Source organism: Schistocerca piceifrons, chromosome X (genome assembly GCF_021461385.2).
Source record: "Schistocerca piceifrons isolate TAMUIC-IGC-003096 chromosome X, iqSchPice1.1, whole genome shotgun sequence".
Classification (NCBI taxonomy): domain Eukaryota; kingdom Metazoa; phylum Arthropoda; class Insecta; order Orthoptera; family Acrididae; genus Schistocerca; species Schistocerca piceifrons.
The window spans coordinates 968,299,470-968,325,060 of record NC_060149.1 but is presented as its reverse complement, the minus strand read 5'-3'; the positions used below and the strand labels follow the sequence as shown (position 1 = coordinate 968,325,060).

General features: G+C 40.1%; 1 protein-coding gene across 1 annotated transcript in view; it reads right to left on the bottom strand.

Moving 5' to 3' along the window:
- Positions 1–3,996: 3,996 nt before the first annotated feature.
- Positions 3,997–25,591, bottom strand: part of LOC124722819 (GTP 3',8-cyclase-like) — a 115,421-nt gene continuing 93,826 nt past the window's right edge. The window contains 1 exon segment of the mRNA XM_047247944.1: positions 3,997–4,052. Within this exon segment, the coding sequence (XP_047103900.1) occupies positions 3,997–4,052 (56 nt within the window).

The window sequence follows — 25,591 nt, the reverse complement described above, 5'->3', positions numbered from 1 at the left end:
TTCTTCTAGGAGTTTGTGTTTTGAGCGGCTCCTGGGAGACCAGTAAGAGATTCCGATGCACCAGTGCAGGTTTACTGTATCCCTTGGACATTCACATTCTCCATGAAACACACATATCGCATCGGGATTGAATACAAAATGCACAATGCCAACTTAAGTACAAGAAGAGTGAATTGATTAAGAGTTTGTGGTTTGAGCGGCTCCTGGGAGACCAGTATTTGATTCCGATGCACCAGTGCAGGTTTACTCTATCCCTTGAACCTTCACATTGACCATGAAACCCGGAAATTGCATCGTGATTGAATACAAAACTCACAATGCCAACTTAACCTCAAGAAGTGTGAATCTTCGAAGAGTTTGTGCTTTGAGCGTCTCCTGGGAGACCTGTATTAGATTCCGATGCACCAGTACACGTTTACTGTATCGCTTTGACCTTCACATTGACCATGAAACACAGAAATTGCATCGGGATTGAATACAAAAGGGACAATGCCGACTTAAGTACAAGAAGGTGAATTTTCTAAGAGTTTCTGGTTTGAGCGGCTCCTGAGAGACCAGTATTAGATTCCGATGCACCAGTGCAGGTTTACTGTATCCCTTGGACCGTCACATTGACCATGAAACACAGAAATCGCATCGGGATTGCATACAAAAGGCACAATGCCGACTTAAGTACAAGAAGAGTGAATCTTCTAAGAGTTTGTGGTTTGGGTGGCTCATGGGAGACCAGTATTAGATTCCGATGAACCAGTGCAGGTTTACTGTATCCCTTGGACATTCTCATTGACCATGAAACATAGAAGTTGCATCGGGGTTGAATACAAAATGCACAATACCGACTTAAGTACAAGAAGAATGAATCTTCTAAGAGTTTATGCTTTCAGCGGCTCCTGGGAGACCAGTATTAGATTCCGATGCACCAGTGCAGGTTGACTGTATCATTTGGACCTTCACATTGACCATGAAACACAGATATTGCATCGGGATTGAATACAAAAGGTACAATGCTGACTTAAGTACAAGAAGAATGATTCTTCTAGGAGTTTGTGCTTTGAGCGGCTCCTGGGAGACCAGTATTAGATTCCGATGCACCAGTGCAGGTTTACTGTATCCCTTGGACCTTCACATTGACCATGAAACACAGAAATTGCATCGGGATTGAGTACAAAAGGGACAATGCAGACATAAGTACAAGAAGATTGAATTTTCTAAGAGTTTGTGGTTTGAGCGGCTCCTGGGAGACCAGTATTAGATTCCGATGCACCAGTGCACGATAAATGTATCCCTTTGACATTCACATTGACCATGAAACACAGAAATTGCATCGGTATTGAATACAAAAGGGACAATGCAGACATAAGTACAAGAAGAGTGAATTTTCTAAGAGTTTGTGGTTTGAGCGGCTCCTGGGAGACCAGTATTAGATTCCGATGCACCAGTGCAGGTTTACTGTATCCCTTGGACCTTCACATTGACCATGAAGCACAGAAATTGCATCGGAATTGAATACATAAGGCACAATGCCGACTTAAGTACAAGAAGAGTGAATCTTCTAAGAGTTTGTGCTTTGAGCGGCTCCTGGGAGACCAGTATTAGATTCCAATGCACCAGTGCTGGTTTACTGCGTTACTTGGACCTTCACATTGACCATGAAACACAGAAATTGCATCGGGATTGAATACAAATGAGACAATGCCGCCTTAAGTACAAGAAGAGTGAATCTTCTAAGAATTTGTGCTTGCAGCGGCTCCTGGGAGACCAGTATTAGATTCCAATGCTCCAGTGCAGGTTTTCTGTATCCCTTGGACCTTCACATTGACCAGGAAACACAGAAATTGCATCGGGATTGAATACATAAGGGACAATGCCGACTTAAGTACAAGAAGAGTGAATCTTCTAAGAGTTTGTGCTTTGAGCGGCTCCTGGGAGCTAACTCGATACAATACACCCAGGAAGTGGAGAGCAACCCGCACTGGACACCTCAAAAGGCAGAACATTGGGAATTATTGTAGATGTAGCTAAATGGAATATCTGAAGGGAAGTAACAAAATAATGTGTTCTAGGATGGGACAAACCTGCCCAAGTCCTCTACAAAGGATACCAAGGGTCTAAATAATGTTTTGATAACATTTTGTATTTAAAAATATTTGTGTGTACAAATTGTTCATGTTGATGTAAATTTGACAATTTAAGATATGGTCATGTTTAGGAACAATGTAAGAAATAGGTGTTATGTAAAAGCCAGTGTGCTTTTGTTTGAAACGAAAATAGCTGTGGGGAGTGCAAAAGGTGCGAAAGGCGAATTGGCATGCTACCTTGAGCAAGTGCGGGAAGTAAGTCACACAGTCTGTAGGCAGCAGTGATTGAGGTAACTCCTTTGTGGAGCAGAAGCTTTGCCTGCAAATTTTCATAAAAATGCCTCGGTTGAAGACTGCAAACAGCTTACAGCATAGCTGCGAGTTGTTGAGCTACTGTATGTAAAACTGAATGAAGCCAAGAAGAGAAATTGAGCCCATACAGCAAGAAACTTGCAGGCCGTAGTGTGGGTAGTGTAGCCGTCATAGCTGTTCGCCACACCCAAGCCTACAGCCACCAGATAAGATTTTTTTTTCTATTTTTACCTTTGTACAGCATGAACCATTAATTTAAACTGTGTTTTAATAATCATTCTTGAACTTTACGGAAACTGGCTCACCCTGTCATTTCATCCTAATCATACATCTGTATAGGGTTCCTTCCTGGTGTTTGATTAATCCGAGTGTCCTGTTTTACAGACTTATGAAGTGCCAAGTTAATATAAAGAGGCACCATTTAAATTGCTTTAGTGTAAATAATAAAAATGTTTTCTTAACTATTGCAAAGTGTTATCATTTGCTTACATAAAATTCAATCAGAGTGAAGTGCCAAGTTAAAATAAAGAGGCACCATTTATATTGCTTTAGCATAAATAATAAAAATTTTTTCTTAACTATACCAAAGTGTTATAGTTTGCTAACATAAAATTCAATCAGAGTGAAGCCAAGTTACCAGAACCTGTTAGATGGCTATACAGAATTAATTCAAAGAATAATAGCTTTTGAAAGTAAGTTCCACCAAGAAAGAGGTTTTCTTTAAGTGAAATGTTCAGTTAAAAAGTGTGTGCTTTAGTGTCTAAGTATTTAAATTTCTTGATTATGGAAAGTGCTTTTCTAAAGGTTGTCCCCCCCACCCCGGCTAATTTTTTTTACCTTCCTTGAAGTTATCTACTGGGCTTTTTCTTTTTTAAAAACATAATATATAAAGATGTAGACCAAAATTGTTTAAGTGGGGTAATTTATTTGAAGAGCCAAACTAAACAGTAGCAAGAAAGTAGGCAAAATTCACATTTCTGCTTCTCCAATACTTCACTATTTCATTGCCAGGATAGGTTGGTGACCATTAAGTACATGTTTTAAACCACTAAATGAACTTGGAAATGAGTTGTCCTAGCTTCAGTATATTATTATTCATACTGTGTTTCTATCTAGCCACTGGGTAAGATCTTAGGAAAAGAAGTGAATAGTCCAATTTACTTATCCATTAGATGCAACACACGGTAAATCCAGTAAGAAGGATAACTCTATTGATGATCTTTTCCTATAAACAGGACTATCCTTCCATAGTGTATTTTATTTGGAAACTAAACTAAATTTTAGTAAGAGGGTTATACGTGGCAACATAGAGACAGGGTTTCTGTTATTTACGTAAAAGCATACTAATATCATAATGGTAGTGTTATAAGGTCCTATTAATGTGTGGTCATGACATTTGTTAAATGTCTCACCACATTCTTATTGAAACTATTTACTCTTGTTGTAAATAACACCTATGACAATTTTATACAAATGTCCACTAAGACTTTGCTCGTCAACTTTCATTTAGGTAACAGCGATCTTTTAGATGTATTCAAATCAGTACTGTTAAGAAATACTGACTAGCTTTATTTTCAAGAATCTCAAGTTTAAGTTATACATACTGTTATCCTCCAATAAGAATCATTGGCCGATTCTTCATCTTTGACAGGTTCATCATGCCTGCAATGCAAAACATTATCTTTTGTATTAACAGATGAAATCCAACTTTTTAAATTTAATAAATGCTTATACAAACATAAAGTTTCTTCAAAAAATGTATTTCTGACAACTTCCTGTCACAGATAATTTTCACTGAATGTTGCAACCCAGTTATATTGCTGATGAGAAGCAAATGTTGATCTTTTCCCTCTCTTCCTTCACCATCTCCTGTTTTGTTCACCTTGACATATTTCTGCCAAAAAGACTACCCCAATGGATCCACTGCTTATATTTAACACACAGTAAATTCAGTGCAAATATTTCCTTAACACAGGATGTGCATTGACGAGCTTGAATTAATCAGAAAAATATAAACAGATACTAACCATTCCACAGCTCTTACAAAATACTTGCATTAAGTAATCATCAAAGCTACTTTTTGTACAGCAAGAGGACTAACAGTCAAAATGGTGCTACATGCTACAGGCAGTGCAATACAATTTATTTTACTCATTGCTACAGCAATAAATGTACTTATAAAAATATTCAGACTTAGACTATAATCAAATACAGAGAGAGAAAATATTCTAACTAAAGAGATATAGCAGCCATAGGCAGAAACAAATAAAAAAACTGATACTAATCTTAGCTTTGAGGACCAAAAGTTTATTCATCTGGAAAATGTAAAAAGAGAAATGAAACTGTTCAAGAATTAAGGACAAAAATTCAGGATCTTGAGTCAAGGAAGATGTATGGTTAAATGAATGAAAAAACTAGACTGGACATGATGAAATTCATTTGCGAAATAGCAGCAGATGATGTAATTTTAAATGCTGAGAAATAAGATCTCTTCAAGAGGAGCCACCAAAAGGTCAAATAAGTGAAGAACAAGCTGAAAATACCGGTAAATGGGCTAAAATGGCGGCAAATAGATAAAGGTAACAGAAAGAAAGTGCTGAAGAACAGGCAACCAAACAACAACAACAACAACAACAACAACAATAATAATAACAGCACATTGTAGCAATATATAATAGCAGTCCCACAACATCTGGAGGAAGATTTTCCACTAACAGAGCAATAAATTCATGAAGCCATCAAATCATTCCAAAACTTCAAAGCAACAAATGAAGACTCTACTGCAGCAAAATTATTGACATAGTCAGAACACACAAATGATCTACAACTGCTGTTTGAGAACATTTGGAAAGCTGAAGAGATTATGGAAAGCATTAATCCACAGCTATGAAAAAAAGGGGACACACAAAAGTCAACATTTGCAGAGATGCCTCACTTCTGCCAGTGGTATACAAAATATTATCAAAAATTCTCTGGACAGAGTTGTAGAAACTTTAGACAAATAACTGGGAGAATCTCAAGGAGCTCTAGAAAGGGAAGACCCTGCACAGAACAGATGTTTATTAGAAAATCGATAATTCTCCACATACTGTTAATCACCAAACCTATAATAGTATCACGTATTGGTTTCAAGAAAACATTTGATTTGATAGGCAAAGAAATTATAGGTAAAATCATCAAAGAATTTTGTGTTAAAGCAAACATAATCCTCAAAACACTAGCAAATAGGATGACTGAAGCTAAATTTATGGGAGAAGTATCTCAACCATTTGAAATAAAAACTGGTGTTAGACAAGGGGACAGTTTATCACCTTTACTGTAACACTGCATTCTAGAAAGAATAGAAAATATCTGGAATTTGGAGAAAAAAAAAATCACAAAACTGAACCAATAATTTTAGGACGAAAAACAAATGGAATTAAGGTAAACTGCCTGGCTTCTGCAGATGATTCTGATATACTTTCAAAAAATCTGACAGACAGTTATTGAAAGAAATCTTTTGGAAGAAGTAACAAAGAGAGCTGGTCCCAAAATTTCAACCGAAAAACCAACATTGATGACAATTTCAAACAATGCATCAACATTCTTAGAAAAACAAAAATGTAAAATAGCATTAGTAAGTAAATTTAAATATATTGGACAAACTGTACAACAAAATGGACTAGAAGAATTAACAGTAGATGCAAGAGTCAGCAAACTGGAGAGAGCAAATCGTTTGACAAAGGATATTTACAACAAGAAATGTACAACTAAAAAAACAAAACTAAAACACTATCCCACAGTGGTATGACCAGGATGTTTATATGGATGAGGATGCCTAATGATGAACTATAAGCTGGACAGAACAGAGGTTCCTCAAAGGAGCATTATTAGAACGTTGCAATACAAGCTACAGATGGCTGGAAAATGAGAAGTAATGAGGAGATCTACAAAAATTTTGAGAAAATATCAGAAGTAATGGCTAAAAAAAGATCAATCTTTTTTTAGAGACCTCTACTGAATGAGTAGTTCTGGAAGAAGGAATCAATGATAGCATGGATTACAGAAATAAGAAAGAAACAACATCAAACAATCAGAAATAATAGAAAGAAACCTTTTTACAGATAAAATAGTGAATTTAAAAGGATCATCACCTCTCCAAGATCAAAATTAATTTCATCCCTCTCAATAAGTCCGTGAAAACCGGAAATAAAATTCATAAATATGATATTGCGAAGCTCAAAATCAATCAAAACATATTGGAACAATGCCACCAGTAACTGACAGTTGAATCCCATAAATGGGCAGACATTGCCTCCATGATCCAACAAGCAGCTAATACTACAATCCTGACAGCTAAAAAGAGGAATCATACATGGTGGAATGAGGTTTGTGGTGAGGTGGTGGCCCAAACAGCAAGTGCATGGAAAAAGTGGAACTCTACCAGGAGACCTGATGATTTTGATGTATTCCATGAAGTTCAAAAATATGCAGCCAGAACTCTACGAAGGGCTAAGCAATTGCAGAGAAACAGCAGTTAGAACAGTTCGATCAGCGTTTCCAGATAAACAATGTCAGAGACTTCTATCAGACGTTCAAATCGAATTTGAAAGGATACCAAGCCCCTAGTTTTTGTTTTAGAGATGAAAATGGAAAGCTCAGTGTTGTGAACATAGTTCCGCGTATTCAGCGCGTACACAAATTTCCCACGAGAGTGCGCCCCGCTAAGCACAACAGCTTAGGCGCAGCGCTCGTCCATCTCCGCACTACGAGATGGCGCTGCCATAGAGACGGACCAAATTCTGCTTCCGCCGATCCGCGTATTAATATGCGCAAACATAGAACACTTTCTCCTCGCGCATCACACTCGCGCAGTGATACATGAATGTGCGAGGTATTATAACAAGTGTTAAGACCTTCGATCAGTCAGTCTGCATTTGTCTGCACCAGTCTGTACCAGTCTGCATTAGTCTGTACCAGTCTGCATTAGTCTGTACCAGTCTGCATTAGTCTGTACCAGTCTGTACGAGTTCTACAATTGTCTGTACCAGTCCATAGTCAAGATTCAGTCTGCGCCTAATAAGATTACCATTTTCCTGTACATAGCCATGAAGATAAATGTATAGACACTTTTGTCAAGTATCCGAGATATATGTGAGAATAAGATTAATGTACCAATACCAAAGGAACTTCAGATTGTCAATTGTAAATAGCATCCAGAACCAAGTTAAGTAATTTTTATATTTGTTATTATTTTAATAAATGTATGTGAAAATTAATCAAGTTCTGTTTAAAGTTGGTCACCGTCAATCTGCTACTCTAAGCGTGCAAGTGGCATTTCTATCTTCTGACCTAATGGCAGAAGATAAACACGCCATGATAAGACCACGAGACATATTGCTGACACTCGCTTACTTCGTTAGAGCAACAAGTCAAATAATCTGATGGTGTGTGTACTGAAGGTCTTACAGTACGCACACCACACTCGGCCTGACCAACAAAGAAAACTGCAAGATAATGTCTCGTTACTTTGAAAACCTACTTAATTGTGATGAACCGAAAGAAAGATTCCCTGTATGTGCCCCAATCCACAAACTACCCCTCATCTCCATCTAGTAAAGAGGAGACCAAAGATATCATCAACAACTTTAAGAATAATAAGGCAGCTGGAGAGGATTCAATAGTGGTGGAACTACTGAAGCTGGCAAATAATGAAACTCTAGATATACTAGTCCAACTTTTTGAGGAGATCTGGAGAGCTAGGACGATACCAACTGAATGGCAGTCAGCTTTAATCCGTCGTCTACACAAAAAAGGTGATAAATAGAATGTCAATAACTATAGGGGTACCTCATTAGTATCTGTTCCATATAAGATTCTCTCCAAAGTGATACAGAATAGAATAGAAGATCATTGTAACCAACTGACTGGGGACTATCAAGCTGGTTTCCGAAAGGGCGATTCTTGCGCAGAACAGATCTTTAACCTGAAGAACATCATCAGGTACAAAAAAAATTGGAAGAAATAACTATGTGGTCTTGTTTGTTGATTTTCAGAAAGGCATTAATGAATATTTTGGAAAAGTTTGAGGTGGATAATACATCAAGGAAGCTGATCAAACAAACTCTTGCTAACACTGTGTCAAAAATTAAATTTATGGGTGAGGTATCTGACCCCTTTACAATCAGAACAGACATAAGACGAGGAGATGGACTATCCCTCTCCTTTTCAATTGTGTCTTGGAAAAGGTCATTCGAGAGTGGAGAAAGTTATTAGCCCAAGAAGAAACAAATGAAGAGTGGTTCAGACTTGGTCCTAAGAACAAAGGGGTGTGCATTGACTGCTTAGATTTTGCGGCTGACCTGGCCATTTTTGCTAACAACATAGAGTCAGCAGTCAACAAGATAAATAGGCTGTCAGAAATTGCTGAAAAAAGTTAGACTCCAGATCTCTATTCAAAAGACAAAATATATGACGAACATCTGTGACGGACCTGAATGGATGATAACCAACCTGGGAAAAAATCGGATGAGTTAAGAATTTCAGGTATCTCGCTGAAGTCATCCACCAGGAGAATGGATTAAAAGAAGAAGCAACTGTCGGGATGAGGAAGTTAGACCAAGCATACCAACTGACAAAGAATACTTATAACAAAAAGTCTATGAGTGTATGGGCCAAGTTCCAACATTATAATACAGTTGTAAAACCTGAGTGCTTATAAGCATCCAAAACTTTGACCACGAATAGACAAGGTCAAGCTGAGTGGCTGGAAAAGCGTGAGTGTAGGATATTAAGGAAAATCCTAAGGTAATAGATGGGTCGATGGACAATGGCGAATGAGAGCAAATGAGGACTCGTGCAGCAAGACAGAACCTATCACAGCATCCATTACGAAGAAATGATTGTTATTTTATGGTCATCTCATGAAAATGGACGGTGATCGACTAACAACAAGAATACGGAGTTTCATCCTATCTAAGAAAACGAGGCCGAGATGGTTCAAAGAATGTGAAAAAGATCTTAAGCAGATTGGTATCTCAGAGAGAAATTCCTGAAAGGAACAAATTTAGAAGATTGGTGACCAACTACCAAGGTTTTAACATGGCATCAACATCCGAAAGACAGTGAGGACCATTATCTGAAGGGCATAAAAAGGCACTTCTTGGAGGGGTTCAGAAGATACTGGCAGGAAGTCAAAGCTGGAGCAAGAACAAGACCTGGACACTAGAGTGAAGTCGGTTGTTACCACGCAGTCCGTAAAGACTCACCTCGATAAAAAAAATAAATAAATAAAAATAAAAGGCTTTCGATGCAGAAGAAATAGGGGATTGAGAACAACACGAATAGAATAAAGGGGGAAAAACATGAGGAGGAGATGGACGAGTACTGGAAAAACAGGAGACGACAAGGGAAGAAGAAGAAGTGAAGTTATTACATGACGAGAGATGATGATTGGATTTGATTTGATTCAGTTTTCGTTACATACACCGAAAAAATGAGATGGTGTGGAACATGTCAGAATGTATAACACAAAACATTTTAATATAATGAATACTACCCTGATCATTTGTCACGAGATTGTCAAAATAGGTGAATACAATACAGTAAACTGGAAAAGCTAATATTTACAGAATTAATACACTGTCAGAATGAAACATTGTTATGCACTATTAATAAATTTATCATACACAAAATACCTAATATTGTCTGTTGCAACCAAGTGCTGTCAAAACTTAAATCTAACATATTTTTACTTAAGCTGGCCTAACAGTCTCTGTTAGGTTAGTCATCTATAGAGTAGAAGGCATTGCCTATCAAAAAGTCATTCAAACTCTGTTTAAACTGTGCTTTATCTGAAACCAAGTTTTTAATGGTTGCTGGTAATTTATTGAAAATGTGTGTTCCTGAATATTGGACCCCCTTTTGGACCAACATAAGTGATTTTAGGTCTTTATGTAGATTGTTCTTATTCCTAGTATTGATAATACGTATTGAGCTATTTGTTGGAAATATAGATATATAACTTGCAACAAATTTCATTAAGGAGTAAGTATATTGAGAAGCAATGGTTGGAATTCAAAGTTCCTCGAATAGGTTCTGCACGATGTTCTTCAAAGACTGGTCCCAGATACTCCATTGCACCATTCACCGAACCTGATAACCCCGAGCCGTTAGTAACAAAAATTAAGTCTTGCTTAAGAGATTTACAACACTACATGCACTTGTTACCAAAGTCTCATTTACTTTTAGAGCTATCTGTTCCACTTCCTTTTTGGCCCCACTTCTCTCTGTCTTCACTATATCCCATACAGTTCTTATTTTGTTGCCCGATACAATTATCTTTTTCTCTTAATAAAGCTACTTCGATTTCTGGATTACTTGATTCAACATTTTGCAGTATTCTTTGTAATGCATTACAATGCTAATATCAGAAATGTTCCTAGATAGTAGATACAGTCTCCTTTTTGCCCCACATGATATCTTTATTCCTTGTGTAATCCATGGTTTATCTTTTGACTTCTGTGTGATTTGAGTTACCTTTAGGGGAAAACAATTTTCAAAAGAGGAGGTAACTTTATTAATAAATGCTTTCTATTTTCCATTTGAGTCAGGTAAACATCTCTCCAGTTCATCTCTTTGAGCAATTTCCTGAATTCCTCAATTATCCTCCTGTACTCAGAGTTAATATTTTTTTATCCTGACAAGTTTCAACATTTAACACAAGATGCTGCACGTCGTGATCAGATAGTCCATTTACTATTGGTTTTGTGATATGACTTTTTTCCCCTAGATTTGTTCATAAAGATATTATCAATAGCAGTCTCAGAGCATTTACATATCCTAGCTGCAAAGTTCACAATAGGAACTAAATTGAATGATAGTGTTAAAAACACCAGCAACCACTATTTCCTCTTCTTCTTTTTTTTTTACAGAAGCCATTCCTTTCGCTTTGTGAAATGAAGCACTGCCTAGTTCCAAAACACAGGACTACTATGACAAGGTGAAATGTTCTCAGAGTGCTACATGTATGATAGTAAATGTAATCAGCACTATAGTTGTTTTCTGAGTAGTTATGCTGTGTGTGCTTCATTCAATCAGATGAAATGGAATAAAATCATCAATTTATTTATTTGGGCTCTTTATCACCAAGATACATTCAATGTTGGTTGAGGTTTATCTTTTGAATTCACTCCAGTGTAGATTGTCAAAATTTTATCAGTTGTCAAAGTACTTGTAACACAGTTTCCGAATTTACTGCCATCCAGGAAAGTCTCGCACTCAAATTATTCTCAGCGACTGAGAGCTGGCTGAAACCCAGAGTAGAAAGCTCTGACATATTTAGTGATTAATGGAATATATATCGGAAAGGCAGGTTAGACACTGTAGGAGAGGGAGTGTCCATTGTCTCTATTGAGGTCAAAGCTGATTGTGACAGTGAAGTATAACAAGTCTATGTGAAATCACGTTAATTAATGGATGTTTTAATCAGCCACCCGGTTCTGCTATGACAGTTTTGGAGCCATTCAAAGAAAGTCTACAGACAGTAGCACGTAAATACCTAGATCATGCAATACTAGTTGCAGGTGAATTTAGCCTACTGAGTATAGATGGTAGCCTATGGCTTCATTGCAGGGGGTGCAGTCAATCTTGTGAAGCACTTTTGAATGTGGTTTTCGAAAATTGTCTTGAGCACCTAGTTTGGCACGCCACATGCAATGGAAATATCTTAGACCTTGTAATTACAAACAGGCCAGATATCATCAATGACTTCAGCATAGAGATGGGGATTAATAATCATGATAACATCATAACAACTAAGGTTACAAAAATTAATAAATCAGTCAAGAAGGCTAGGAAAATGTTCATGCCAGAAAGAGCAGATAAGCAGATGTTAGCATCTCACTTAGACAGAACTGACATCACTTACTTCCATTAAGATGGACGTAGAGAGATTATGGTCAAAGCTTAAACAGATCGTGAATTGCACTCTCAACAAGTCTGTACCTAGTAAACGAATTAAGGATACAAAAGAGCCACTGTGGTTTAACAATGAAATTCGGAAAATACTGAGGAAGGAAAAGCTACTGCACTCTTGGTTCAAAAGAGAATGCCAAATGGCAACAAGGAAAGGTTACTACCACTGTCATACCTCAGCAAAAGATCTGGCTGAGAAGCAGGGGAAATTATTGTCCTATGTAAAATCACTAAGTGAGTCAAAGGTTTCCATCAAGTCACTTGACCAGTCTGGTGTGGCAGTAGGAGATAAATGTTTTAAATTTTGCATTTAAGAAATCATTCATGCAAGAGAATCATATAAACATACCGTCATTTGACAATAGCACAAAGACACCTAACAACAATCACCACAAGAGGCCAGCGCTAGCACAAGTTGTTCACATGATATTCGTTGGACTGTTACCTGTAAACACGTACCATGTCAGTGCTCTTGGAAGAGAGCTGTGGCAGTGACACGGCTCTGTTGTTGTTCCTGTGTAGTGATCTGCAAAGATGGTGGGGGGAGGGGGGGGGGGGGGTCGGGTCGGGTCGAGATTCAAGCAGTGATTAAGTACTTCATAAAGAAAGGTATGAAAGCGAACGACATTCATGCCGATTTCCAGAATACACCAGGGGACTCTGCTCCTTTGTCTTCAACTGTTGCCAAGTGGATAAATGAATTTAAATTTGGTCAGGAGAGCTTAGATGATGATCATCCACGAATAGGTCAGCCAAGATGTGTCACTACTCTAGAAATCATTGCAAAAGTGCGCATAATGATCAAGGAGGATCACCAATTTAGAGTGCATTAAATTGCTCACGCTTGCCAGATGTCATCTGAAAGGTATTCACAAGATGGGTGCCGCAACTCTTTACGCTGGGTCAAAAACGCATAAGAATGGACGTATCACAACAATGTTTGGCCTGTTTTAGGAGAAAAAAACAAGATCTTTTGTGCTGGTTTGTGACCACGAGGAAACTTTGGTTTACTACTATACCCCAGAGACAAAGCAACAATCAAAGCAGTGGAAACATGCTGAATCTCCTCCGCCAAACTCCTTCAGCGGGGAAGGACATGGCGTCAGTGTTCTGGGATGCACCACCAAATTCCTTCAGCGGGGAAGATCATGGCATCAGTGTTCTGGGATGAGAAGGGGATTCTGTTTGTACATTATCTCCCCACTGGGCAAACAATTACTGGAGAGTACTATGCTAACCTTCTGGACAAATTGCAACAAAAGATATGCAAAAAAGGCCAGGTTTAATAAGGAAGAACGTCATCTAGCATCAAGCCAATGCACGCTCGCACGCATGTGCCATCACCATGGTAAAATTACACAAACTAAGGTATGAATTGTTGCCACACGTGCCTCTTCCCTAAACTGAAAATTTTTCTTTGTGGATGAAGATTCACTTAAATGAAGAATTGATAGCCTGAGTTGACAACTATTTTGCAGGCCTGGAGGAAAATCATTGTCGAGATGGGATCAAGGTATTGGAACACTGTTGGACCAAGTGAATTAATCTACAAGCAGGGTACATTGAAAAACAACAAAGTTTCAGTGACTAAGTACTTTTTTTCTATTCTGTTTCAAGAACTTTTCAAACCACCCTCGTAAGCATCCCTGACACCTGAAATAATTAAAAACAAATAAGTCGCCAGTTGCAGATGTAGTCTCAATTTGGTTTTACAAAGAGTGCTATATGGCACTGGACCCTTACTTAGCTTGTATTTATTGTGAATCTCTCACCCAGCAGAAAGACCTAAGCAACTGGGGAAAAAATACAGAGGCGTCTCCTGTATATACGAAGGGCGAAAGAACAGACCTGTGAAATTACAGACCAATACCTGTAACATCAGTTTGCTGCAGAATTCTTGAACATATTCTGGGTTTGAATCTAATCAGTTTCATAGAGACCAATAAGTTTATGTCCACAAATCAGTACAAAGCATCGCTCATGGGCAACTCAGCATGCCCTTTTGTCATACGACGTCTGTTCAAAAAATTCCAGAACTTTGTCCAGAAAATTTTCTATGCTTCTCTTTTAGTTACTATGGATTGTCTCCTTTGAAATACTCTCCTCCACAATTGATACACTGCTCCCAATATCATTTCCACTTCCAGGAGCAGTCTTGACACACCTCTTGCTGGGTCACATAAAGTGCCGTCTGCGAATTTTCTTCTATCTCATCTACCATTGGAAACTTCATCCTTTTCAACTTTGGAAATAAAAAGAAGTCTGCAGGGGTCATACTATTCTTGCAAGGAACATCTCATTCTCATTCTCATTTGTGAGATCTAAAAAGTTTTTTTGGTCTTGACTCATGAGCCGTGGAATGAACTTGGCGGCAAAACAATGCATTCCAAGATGCTGTGTCATTTCATAACATGATCCAATTGAAATGTTACATTCTTCTACAATCTCTCGGACAGTGAATCTTCGACCGGCACACACAATTTCGTTGACGTTCCTGACACAAGCATCATCAGGGGACATTTAAGAGCGTCCTGAACAAGGATCATTTTTGACTTTGTAAAGCCATTTTTAAAACGTGTGAATAATATGCAACACCGAGTATGGCTTAAGCACTCATCACTATAGGCTCCCTGCATCATTTGGTGTGTCTCTGTAAAGGTTTTCTTGAGTTTCACGCAAAATTTAATGCAGATGCATTGCTCCTCTAACTTTGCCATCACAAAATTCACAAACCCAGATTCCATATTTCTTGATTTCCGAGAAGCATTTGACATAGTGCCTCACTGCAGACTTATAACAAAGGTACAAGCAAATGGAATAGGTTCCCAGACATGTGAGTGGCTCAAAGACTTCTGAAGTAATAGAACCCACTACATTTTCCCGACGGTGAGTGTCCATCAGTGACTAGGGTATCATTAGGATCGTTCCAGGGATGTGTGATAGGAACGCTATTACTCATATTTTCTATGTGCATAACTGATCTGATGGACAAAGTGGACAGTAATCTGTGGTTGTTTGCTGATGATGTTGTGGTGTATGGAAGGTGTCGTCATAAAAGATGACTTGGACAAAGTTCCCAGTTGGTGTGATAAATGACAGCTAACCCTAAATGTAGAAAAATATAAGTTACTGCAGATGAGTTGGAAAAACAAATCCATAATGCCAGAATCCAGCATTAGTAGTGTCATGAATGAAGAAGTCACATTGTTTCAATATCTGGACATAACATTGCGATGTGATATGAAATGGAACAAACTTGTGAGGGTCGTGGTAGGGAAGGTGAATAATCATCTTTCGTTTGTTGCGTGGATTTTACTACAGTGTGGCTCAGCTGTGATGGACATCACATATAGGATGCTAGTGTGATCTCTTCTTGAGTTCAGTTTGAGTGTCTGGGATCCACAAGGGGTCGAATTAAAGCAGACATTGAGGTAATTCAGAGGCAGGATACTAGATTTGTTAACAATAGGTTGAAACAACAACATACAAGTATTATGGAGATGTTTCTGGAACTCAAATGGGAATCCCTGGAGGGATTTTGAGGAACACTGTGCTGACTGCAGAACAATTCTGCTTGCACCAACATACATTATGCATAAGGACCACGAAGATAATAGACGACAAATTAGGACTCATAGAGAGGCATATAGACATTCACTTTTTCCTCACTCGATTGGCAGATGGAACGGGAAAGGAACTGACTACAGTCGAATTAAAATTACTTGATAGTTGGCACTTCAAACGCCAATAAGAGTAGTCAGCGTCACACTTGAACTGTCTGCTGTTGCCAAACTCCACCAAAATTGGCCAGTCACTTCCAATTCCTGGATCAGCATTCTTTCTTGATGTATTTGTATCCCGAATTATGAGCCCGACACTTTTATTATGTATTTCATGACACGCGATAACTACACCAAAAACAACACACATTAACAATGCTAATGAAAGACACACATTTCATTCATAGCACTAACCAAACACTACCGAATAACTCAGCACAAGGTGTAATTCAGTATCATACATATAGTTATCATATTCACAGAGATCATCTTACATTAGATAAGCTTTTCACTACACTGCGTGAAACTGAAATTTTTAAGGTTGCAATTCATAGTTGCAAATGGGTCACTACATTCACATATATAAATACTTCATGCAGTGCTGTGGCATAGCACAATGGTTGGCAGATTAATCTAATGTGTAGCATGTCGTAGGTTTGAATTTCCTAGCTCACTCATTTGTTACATAGTTTAATTCTTAATTTCTTTGCGTGTTTTTGGTTCTTGCATTGTTTAATTCATAAATTTCGGGCGTATTATAGTATTTGAGAGTGTAGCATCGTGTTTTAGTACCTGACTAGTGTAATTTCGCTTAGTCTCCTTCCGCCGCCGAGCAGTGTCAGCAGTGCGCAAGTAGCAGCATTACTGCATTTACTAGGCAATCTTGTATTTTAATAACCGTTTAAATTTTGTCGATTTGTTTGCGCTCTCTGTAGATTAGTTCGGACGTTCTTAGCAAAACAGTTTTTAGCATGGATAGGGACTGCAACTGCTGTGTTCGGATGCAGGCTGAGTTGGCATCCCTTCGCTCCCAGCTTCAGGCAGTGTTGGCTTCGGTCACACAGCTTGAGGCTGTTGCCAATGGGCATCACTGTGGGGGTCGGGATGGGGGTTTGTCGGGGACGGCCAGCTCGTCCCACGCATCCTCTGATCGGACTACGACTGTGGTTGCACGGGATACTGCCCGCATTGAGGCTGATCCCTCACCTGTGGTAGAGTGGGAGGTCGTTTCAAGGTGTGGCAGGGGGCGAAAGACATTCCGGAGGGCTGAACGGAAAGCCTCTCCAGTTTGTCTGACGAACCGGTTTCAGGCTCTGTCTCAGGCTGATACTGATCTTCGGCCTGACATGGCTGCTTGTCCTGTTCCAGAGGTTGCCCCTCAGTCTGCAAGATCCGGGCAGTCGCAGAGGGTGGGCTTACTGGTAGTTGGGAGCTCCAACGTCAGGCGCGTAATGGGGCCCCTTAGGGAAATGGCAGCAAGAGAGGGGAAGAAAACCAATGTGCACTCCGTGTGCATACCGGGGGGAGTCATTCCAGATGTGGAAAGGGTCCTTCCGGATGCCATGAAGGGTACAGGGTGCACCCATCTGCAGGTGGTCGCTCATGTCGGCACCAATGATGTGTGTCGCTATGGATCGGAGGAAATCCTCTCTGGCTTCCGGCGGCTATCTGATTTGGTGAAGACTGCCAGTCTCGCTAGCGGGATGAAAGCAGAGCTCACCATCTGCAGCATCGTCGACAGGACTGACTGCGGACCTTTGGTACAGAGCCGAGTGGGGGGTCTGAATCAGAGGCTGAGACGGTTCTGCGACCGTGTGGGCTGCAGATTCCTCGACTTGCGCGATAGGGTGGTGGGGTTTCGGGTTCCGCTGGATAGGTCAGGAGTCCACTACACGCAACAAGCGGCTACACGGGTAGCAGGGGTTGTGTGGCGTGGGCTGGGCGGTTTTTTAGGTTAGATGGCCTTGGGCAAGTACAGAAAGGGCAACAGCCTCAACGGGTGCGGGGCAAAGTCAGGACATGCGGGGACCAAGCAGCAATCGGTATTGTAATTGTCAACTGTCGAAGCTGCGTTGGTAAAGTACCGGAACTTCAAGCGCTGATAGAAAGCACCGAAGCTGAAATCGTTATAGGTACAGAAAGCTGGCTTAAGCCAGAGATAAATTCTGCCGAAATTTTTACAAAGGTACAGACGGTGTTTAGAAAGGATAGATTGCATGCAACCGGTGGTGGAGTGTTCATCGCTGTTAGTAGTAGTTTATCCTGTAGTGAAGTAGAAGTGGATAGTTCCTGTGAATTATTATGGGTGGAGGTTACACTAAACAACCGAACTAGGTTAATAATTGGCTCCTTTTACCGACCTCCCGACTCAGTAGCATTAGTGGCAGAACAACTGAGAGAAAATTTGGAATACATTTCACATAAATTTTCTCAGCATGTTATAGTCTTAGGTGGCGATTTCAATTTACCAGATATAGACTGGGACACTCAGATGTTTAGGACGGGTGGTAGGGACAGAGCATCGAGTGACATTATACTGGGTGCACTATCCGAAAATTACCTCGAGCAATTAAACAGAGAACCGACTCGTGGAGATAACATATTGGACCTACTGATAACAAACAGACCCGAACTTTTCGAATCTGTATGTACAGAACAGGGAATCAGTGATCATAAGGCCGTTGCAGCATCCCTGAATATGGAAGTTAATAGGAATATAAAAAAAGGGAGGAAGGTTTATCTGTTTAGCAAGAGTAATAGAAGGCAGATTTCAGACTACCTAACAGATCAAAACGAAAATTTCTGTTCCGACACTGACAATGTTGAGTGTTTATGGAAAAAGTTCAAGGCAATCGTAAAATGCGTTTTAGACAGGTACGTGCCGAGTAAAACTGTGAGGGACGGGAAAAACCCACCGTGGTACAACAACAAAGTTAGGAAACTACTGCGAAAGCAAAGAGAGCTCCACTCCAAGTTTAAACGCAGCCAAAACCTCTCAGACAAACAGAAGCTAAACGATGTCAAAGTTAGCGTAAGGAGGGCTATGCGTGAAGCGTTCATTGAATTCGAAAGTAAAATTCTATGTACCGACTTGACAGAAAATCCTAGGAAGTTCTGGTCTTACGTTAAATCAGTAAGTGGCTCGAAACAGCATATCCAGACACTACGGGATGATGATGGTTTTGAAACAGAGGATGACACGCGTAAAGCTGAAATACTAAACACCTTTTTCCAAAGCTGTTTCACAGAGGAAGACCGCACTGCAGTTCCTTCTCTAAATCCTCGCACAAACGAAAAAATGGCTGACATCGAAATAAGTGTCCAAGGAATAGAAAAGCAACTGGAATCACTCAATAGAGGAAAGTCCACTGGACCTGACGGGATACCAATTCGATTCTACACAGAGTACGCGAAAGAACTTGCCCCCCTTCTAACAGCCGTGTACCGCAAGTCTCTAGAGGAACGGAGGGTTCCAAATGATTGGAAAAGAGCACAGATAGTCCCAGTCTTCAAGAAGGGTCGTCGAGCAGATGCGCAAAACTATAAACCTATATCTCTTACGTCGATCTCTTGTAGAATTTTAGAACATGTTTTTTGCTCGCGTATCATGTCATTTCTGGAAACCCAGAATCTACTATGTAGGAATCAACATGGATTCCGGAAACAGCGATCGTGTGAGACCCAACTCGCCTTATTTGTTCATGAGACCCAGAAAATATTAGATACAGGCTCCCAGGTAGATGCTATTTTTCTTGACTTCCGGAAGGCGTTCGATACAGTTCCGCACTGTCGCCTGATAAGCAAAGTAAGAGCCTACGGAATATCAGACCAGCTGTGTGGCTGGATTGAGGAGTTTTTGGCAAACAGAACACAGCATGTTGTTATCAATGGAGAGACGTCTACAGACGTTAAAGTAACCTCTGGCGTGCCACAGGGGAGTGTTATGGGACCATTGCTTTTCACAATATATATAAATGACTTAGTAGATAGTGTCGGAAGTTCCATGCGGCTTTTCGCGGATGATGCTGTAGTATACAGAGAAGTTGTTGCATTAGATAATTGTAGCGAAATACAGGAAGATCTGCAGCGGATAGGCACTTGGTGCAGGGAGTGGCAACTGACCCTTAACATAGACAAATGTAATGTATTGCGAATACATAGAAAGAAGGATCCTTTATTGTATGATTATATGATAGCGGAACAAACACTGGTAGCAGTTACTTCTGTAAAATATCTGGGAGTATGCGTACGGAACGATTTGAAGTGGAATGATCATATAAAACTAATTGTTGGTAAGGTGGGTACCAGGTTGAGATTCATTGGGAGAGTGCTTAGAAAATGTAGTCCATCAACAAAGGAGGTGGCTTACAAAACACTCGTTCGACCTATACTTGAGTATTGCTCATCAGTGTGGGATCCGTACCAGGTCGGGTTGACGGAGGAGATAGAGAAGATCCAAAGAAGAGCGGCGCGTTTCGTCACTGGGTTATTTGGTAACCGTGATAGCGTTACGGAGATGTTTAATAAACTCAAGTGGCAGACTCTGCAAGAGAGGCGCTCTGCATTGCGGTGTAGCTTGCTCGCCAGGTTTCGAGAGGGTGCGTTTCTGGATGAGGTATCGAATATATTGCTTCCCCCTACTTATACTTCCCGAGGAGATCACGAATGTAAAATTAGAGAGATTAGAGCGCGCACGGAGGCTTTCAGACAGTCGTTCTTCCCGCGAACCATACACGACTGGAACAGGAAAGGGAGGTAATGACAGTGGCACGTAAAGTGCCCTCCGCCACACACCGTTGGGTGGCTTGCGGAGTATCAATGTAGATGTAGATGTAGATCAATGCAGCAAAATTTTTATTTCTAAATCTAACCAAAAGAGTGTGATTATTATTTTCATTCAACTAATTGCTTTAAATATATATTTTTTTTATTTTTAACAATTTGCTGCATCATTTTTCATCATTGTTTTGACTGTTCTATTTGGTCTTATTTTTCTTCCTGTCATTATTTCTTCATTTGGAATCTGTCTCAGTCATCTATAATCCACGACCAAGTGCCCACACGGACTGTTCGCTGGTTTCTAACATGGCAGCATGTGCAACTAGTGTAAGGATAGTTACAGGTAACAAATGACACGGGGAAATTTCAATTTGCTTTCAGCCCTGAAATTGAGTTTTTGTTGTCTTGAGTTTACCCTTAAGGGTTAGCTTTAATCGCCATGAACAAAGCGATCATGATATTCCTACTGCTGCAGACTGTTGACCACAATTTTCTCGGCTGGGTTAGGACACAAGTTTACAGTCAGGGATACAAAACGGGTCGTCTTCCCCAGTTCAGTCACTGGTCACTTTAAATCAATAGTCGACAGAGTATCCAACATTTCTGACATACCTTGCACCGGCCACTAGAAAAATTGCTCTGTGTTAAACATTTAACATAATTTGTGAAGTGAGCCGCTTGTTTGTTGTCACCTGTAACCAAACGGTAGCTGGCAGCCAATGTGGCAACATTGTTGCAGCAAGTGATTGATGTCAACTATCAAGTAATTTTATTCAGACTATTGTAGTGAGACAGGGTACCTTCTGCCATGCACCATATGGTGGCTAGTGGAGTATGTATGTAGATGTGGAATCAGTCTTTCCTTCTCATCCCATCTGGAAAGTCACCCTTGATCTGCAGTTCTGGGTAACTTTCTCAAAATCTACCCTTTTTCCTAGACCTATCCTTCACCCCTCTTCCTTCCACTTCAACCCTTCTGCCTGAGGAATGAGCTACTGGCTCTGAAAGCTTGCTTAATTATAATCTTCTTTTATGTGTGTGTTCTGCCACCACTTAGCAAGTAGATTGATTATCTATCCAATTCAATTATCATGTAATCAAAAGCTGCATTTAATACACCAAGTCACTTTTACCAATCATTTTTAATATGTCCTACAGAATGTACTGTCTATCCTGTCCTTTTTTGAGATTACTGTTTTGTTGTACTTATCTACAGGCATCATCTTACTTATTAGGAGTCAGTTCCTTCATGTTGTTGTTGTTGTGGTCTTCACTCCTGAGACTGGTTTGATACAGCTCTCCATGCTACTCTATCCTGTGCAAGCTTCTTCATCTCCCAGTACCTACTGCAACCTACATCCTTCTGAATCTGCTTAGTGTATTCATCTCTTGGTCTCCCTCTACGATTTGTACCCTCCACGCTGCCCTCCAATGCTAAATTTGTGATCCCTTGATGCCTCAAAACATGTCCTACCAACCGATCTCTTCTTCTAGTCAAGTTGTAGAGCTGCATGTCCTCGGGAAAAATTATGGCTGTAGTTTCCCCTTGCTTTCAGCCGTTCGCAGTACCAGCACAGCAAGGCCATTTTGGTTAATGTTGCAAGGCCAGATCAGTCAATCATCCAGGCTGTTGCCCCTGCAACTACTGAAAAGGCTGCTGCCCCTCTTCAGGAACCACATGTTTGTCTGGCCTCTCAACAGATACCCCTCTGTTGTGGTTGCACCTACAGTACGGCCATCTGTATCACTGAGGCACGCAAGCCTCCCCACCAACGGTAAGGTCCATGGTTCATGGGTGGAGTTCCTTCATAGTCAACAGTTAAGGAATGGGTGGCTGAATTCATATGTGGCATATGTCTCTGTAAGATGACTCATGAACAACTTCCTAGAATTACAATCAAATATGAAAATGCTGAGAAAGAACACAGTGTGATATTGCAAGATCAGTAATTAAAAAGATGTGCAAAACAGTTGATGCCGTGGCCGTACCAGAAAGTGAGTGGCATGTCTGTTGAAGCCTGACTACAACCTAATGTGAAAAACAATTTGGGACAATCTGACACACAAGTGATTCTATGCACCAATCTGTTCCCGTGGATGAGAGATGACTGAATTGAAACAGCAGTTGCACAAAAATAGCCAAGGTGACTTCATCGGAGAGAAAGAGTGGTCATTGTTTTCTAGGATGCAAAAGGGATTTGTATTTTAGATTAGCTTGCAAGACTGAAACAATACCTCACAAATACTATGCAAGTATTCTGACTCAACTGGATGAAAAAATATGGAGCCAAGACCCAGGGGGAAAAAAAAAGTTTATCGTCAGTGAAATCCATATGGTCACAAAGGCACTTTCACAATAGGAAAACTGGGAGTTTCAAGTGTGAAGTCTTCAAATATCTATTCCATTCTCCAATTTTCTCACATTCTGACTTTAGCTTCTTCTTCTTTTCTTTTTGTATGAATGATTCACTTGAGACTACATGCGTCACACCTCAAAACCGTTTTGTGAGTCAACAACTGGATATGTTTTCACTGCTCTGTCTCTTGTAACTCCGTTGGACATGGAGGTAGCAAATGAGGATGTAGGATGTCCATGACATACTGCTGTGCTGTCAGAGTGACCTGAAGTCATATCCGATGCTGCCCCACACGCCCTCTCCCTATGTCGTTGTCATACTCACTGACAACTGTCATCGCGGGTCTTGCAGAATGTGACTCACTGCTGATCACATGACAGGTGCAGGTGTGAAAGGGTTACAATGTGCTCGGCGTACATTACAGCAATTCTCCCATGAGCTCGTCAGACACGGTCAACCGGAAGCTTGCTGACAAGCACGCCGTCCTTACGTTCCCAAGCAGTCCAACATGGGGCCACTACCACACCTGAATGTCTCACAAATCTGAATATTGCATAATTCAATCAGCCTGGCAAATGGAGACACACAATTAGGCCCCTTCAAATTTTGTTACGTGCTGATAATGCTGACTCACAGAAGTACAGGGCATCTGTGCCCTTCACAGGGATCACTCAACATCTTACACTCTTCACATCTCTTATAGCTCCTACCATTCACGGTAACAATCCGAGACACAAACAAAGCTAATGCAATCTGGTGGCCTTTGTATCCATTTCAGAGAGTTGCGACTCTCATAATTTACCACTGGTATGCACACTCGTGAAACTATGTTGCTTCAGGGACCTTCCCTTTTTTCTCTTCAAGCAGTTTAGTTCTTTGAATCCATTTTTCTTGTAGCTCAGAATAATTATTTTATTGTGTAGCAAACTTACAGACTAGCATTCTGGTCTGAGCTGTCGGAGTTGGCGGTCATGTGCGTGTGAGGTGTGCTTGCTTGTGTGAATGAATGGTGTGTATTTCTATTTCTTTTTCTGATGAAGGTTGTGGCCAAAAGCTTATGTGTAAGTGTCTGAACTGTGCGTGTCTGCATTTTAATGTGCCATCTTTATGGTAATTAGCACTCTATCTTTTCCTACACTGCTGATATTCCAACCTGGAGTTTCCATTGTTTGAACTTACGGTCTACTGTTTTATGTTGCAGTGCACTTCTACAAGTGTAATACACAAATGTTGCCTTAGGAAAGAGTCACAATAACATCCATGTCTACCGTTTGCTATTTTTTACGAAATAGCACGTCACAATCGAAATTTAACTTAGCCAATGAAATAAGTTTGAAGATTTATTGTGTGTAAAAGACACGAGGGCCCACTGTGTGGGAAATGTGTGAAGTTCTGTGCAGAGACGGAGTTATCCACAGACGCGGTAAGTCTGGGGAGCTATATGGGTGTTAAAACATCGCCACCTGCTGGGATGAGGGGCCACTTACTCTGAGGTGGCGCTGTGCCAGCAACGAGCTCGACCCATTGATTAGCACCACAGATGACAATGAGCAACCAGCTGCTTCTCTGTGCAGAGATATAAAATTTATCGATTTTGGACGTCGGGTGACAATCTGTCACATGGAGAACAATGTTTACTCTGGCAATTTTAACACTAATCTAGTGTTCTGCAACATATTAATGTGAAATGTTGTCTATGATGTTGAGGAGTGTAAGTTAAACTGATATCTGAGAATTTGTTGTTTTTGTGGCACTATCTGGAAAATGGCCTCTCTTGCAGCTCCAAGCATAAATGTCAAGTGAAGAAGAATAATTAGCACAGCACACTGGAACCGAGTAGGGATCCAGTTTACTGCTTGGCCACTAAATTAGCATATCGTGAGTACACCAGAAGAGACGCTGTACACACTTGCATATACTACATACACAAGTACAAGCATCGATCAAGCTACTGTGAAACTGCACTCTGTGTGACTCATCACTACATCAGAATACTGTAAATGTGGTGATTCCAATTCCTTAAGGTCTCTTCCTGTTTGTTTTCATCAGTTGGATCTTATTTTTCAAGTATGTGGGAATCCAATGAGCTGCCGGTTTGGATACATTCTTTCTGTATGTCTCACAAGTTGGATTCTTTGGAGACACATTGTAACAAGAGTTCTTAGGAATTTGCCTGGAGATTTCACACTGGGTTCTGTGTGATGTATTCCATCTTTTATTCTTGGACCTAAGATTTTTACCACAATTTTACATTCTTCTAATTCAGTTTGCTGTTTTCATGTCTTGTGTTGGACAAAGAGTCTCTCTCATGCATAAAGAAATTCTAATTTGATCACTGTTGTACAATGTTAGATTTTAGAGTTCCAGGAAAAATACTTTTAGTTAACTGAGAGACAGTTTGTATTTTCTGAAGTCTGGATTCTATGGCCTTCTTTTCATTATGATGTTCAGTGGTCTTTTTCACCTAACTATTTAAACTCTTTAACACCGAATACTATGTCATTGCCTATATAAGTTCACCCAGTGCCATTTTGGTATCATCCAAGAATTT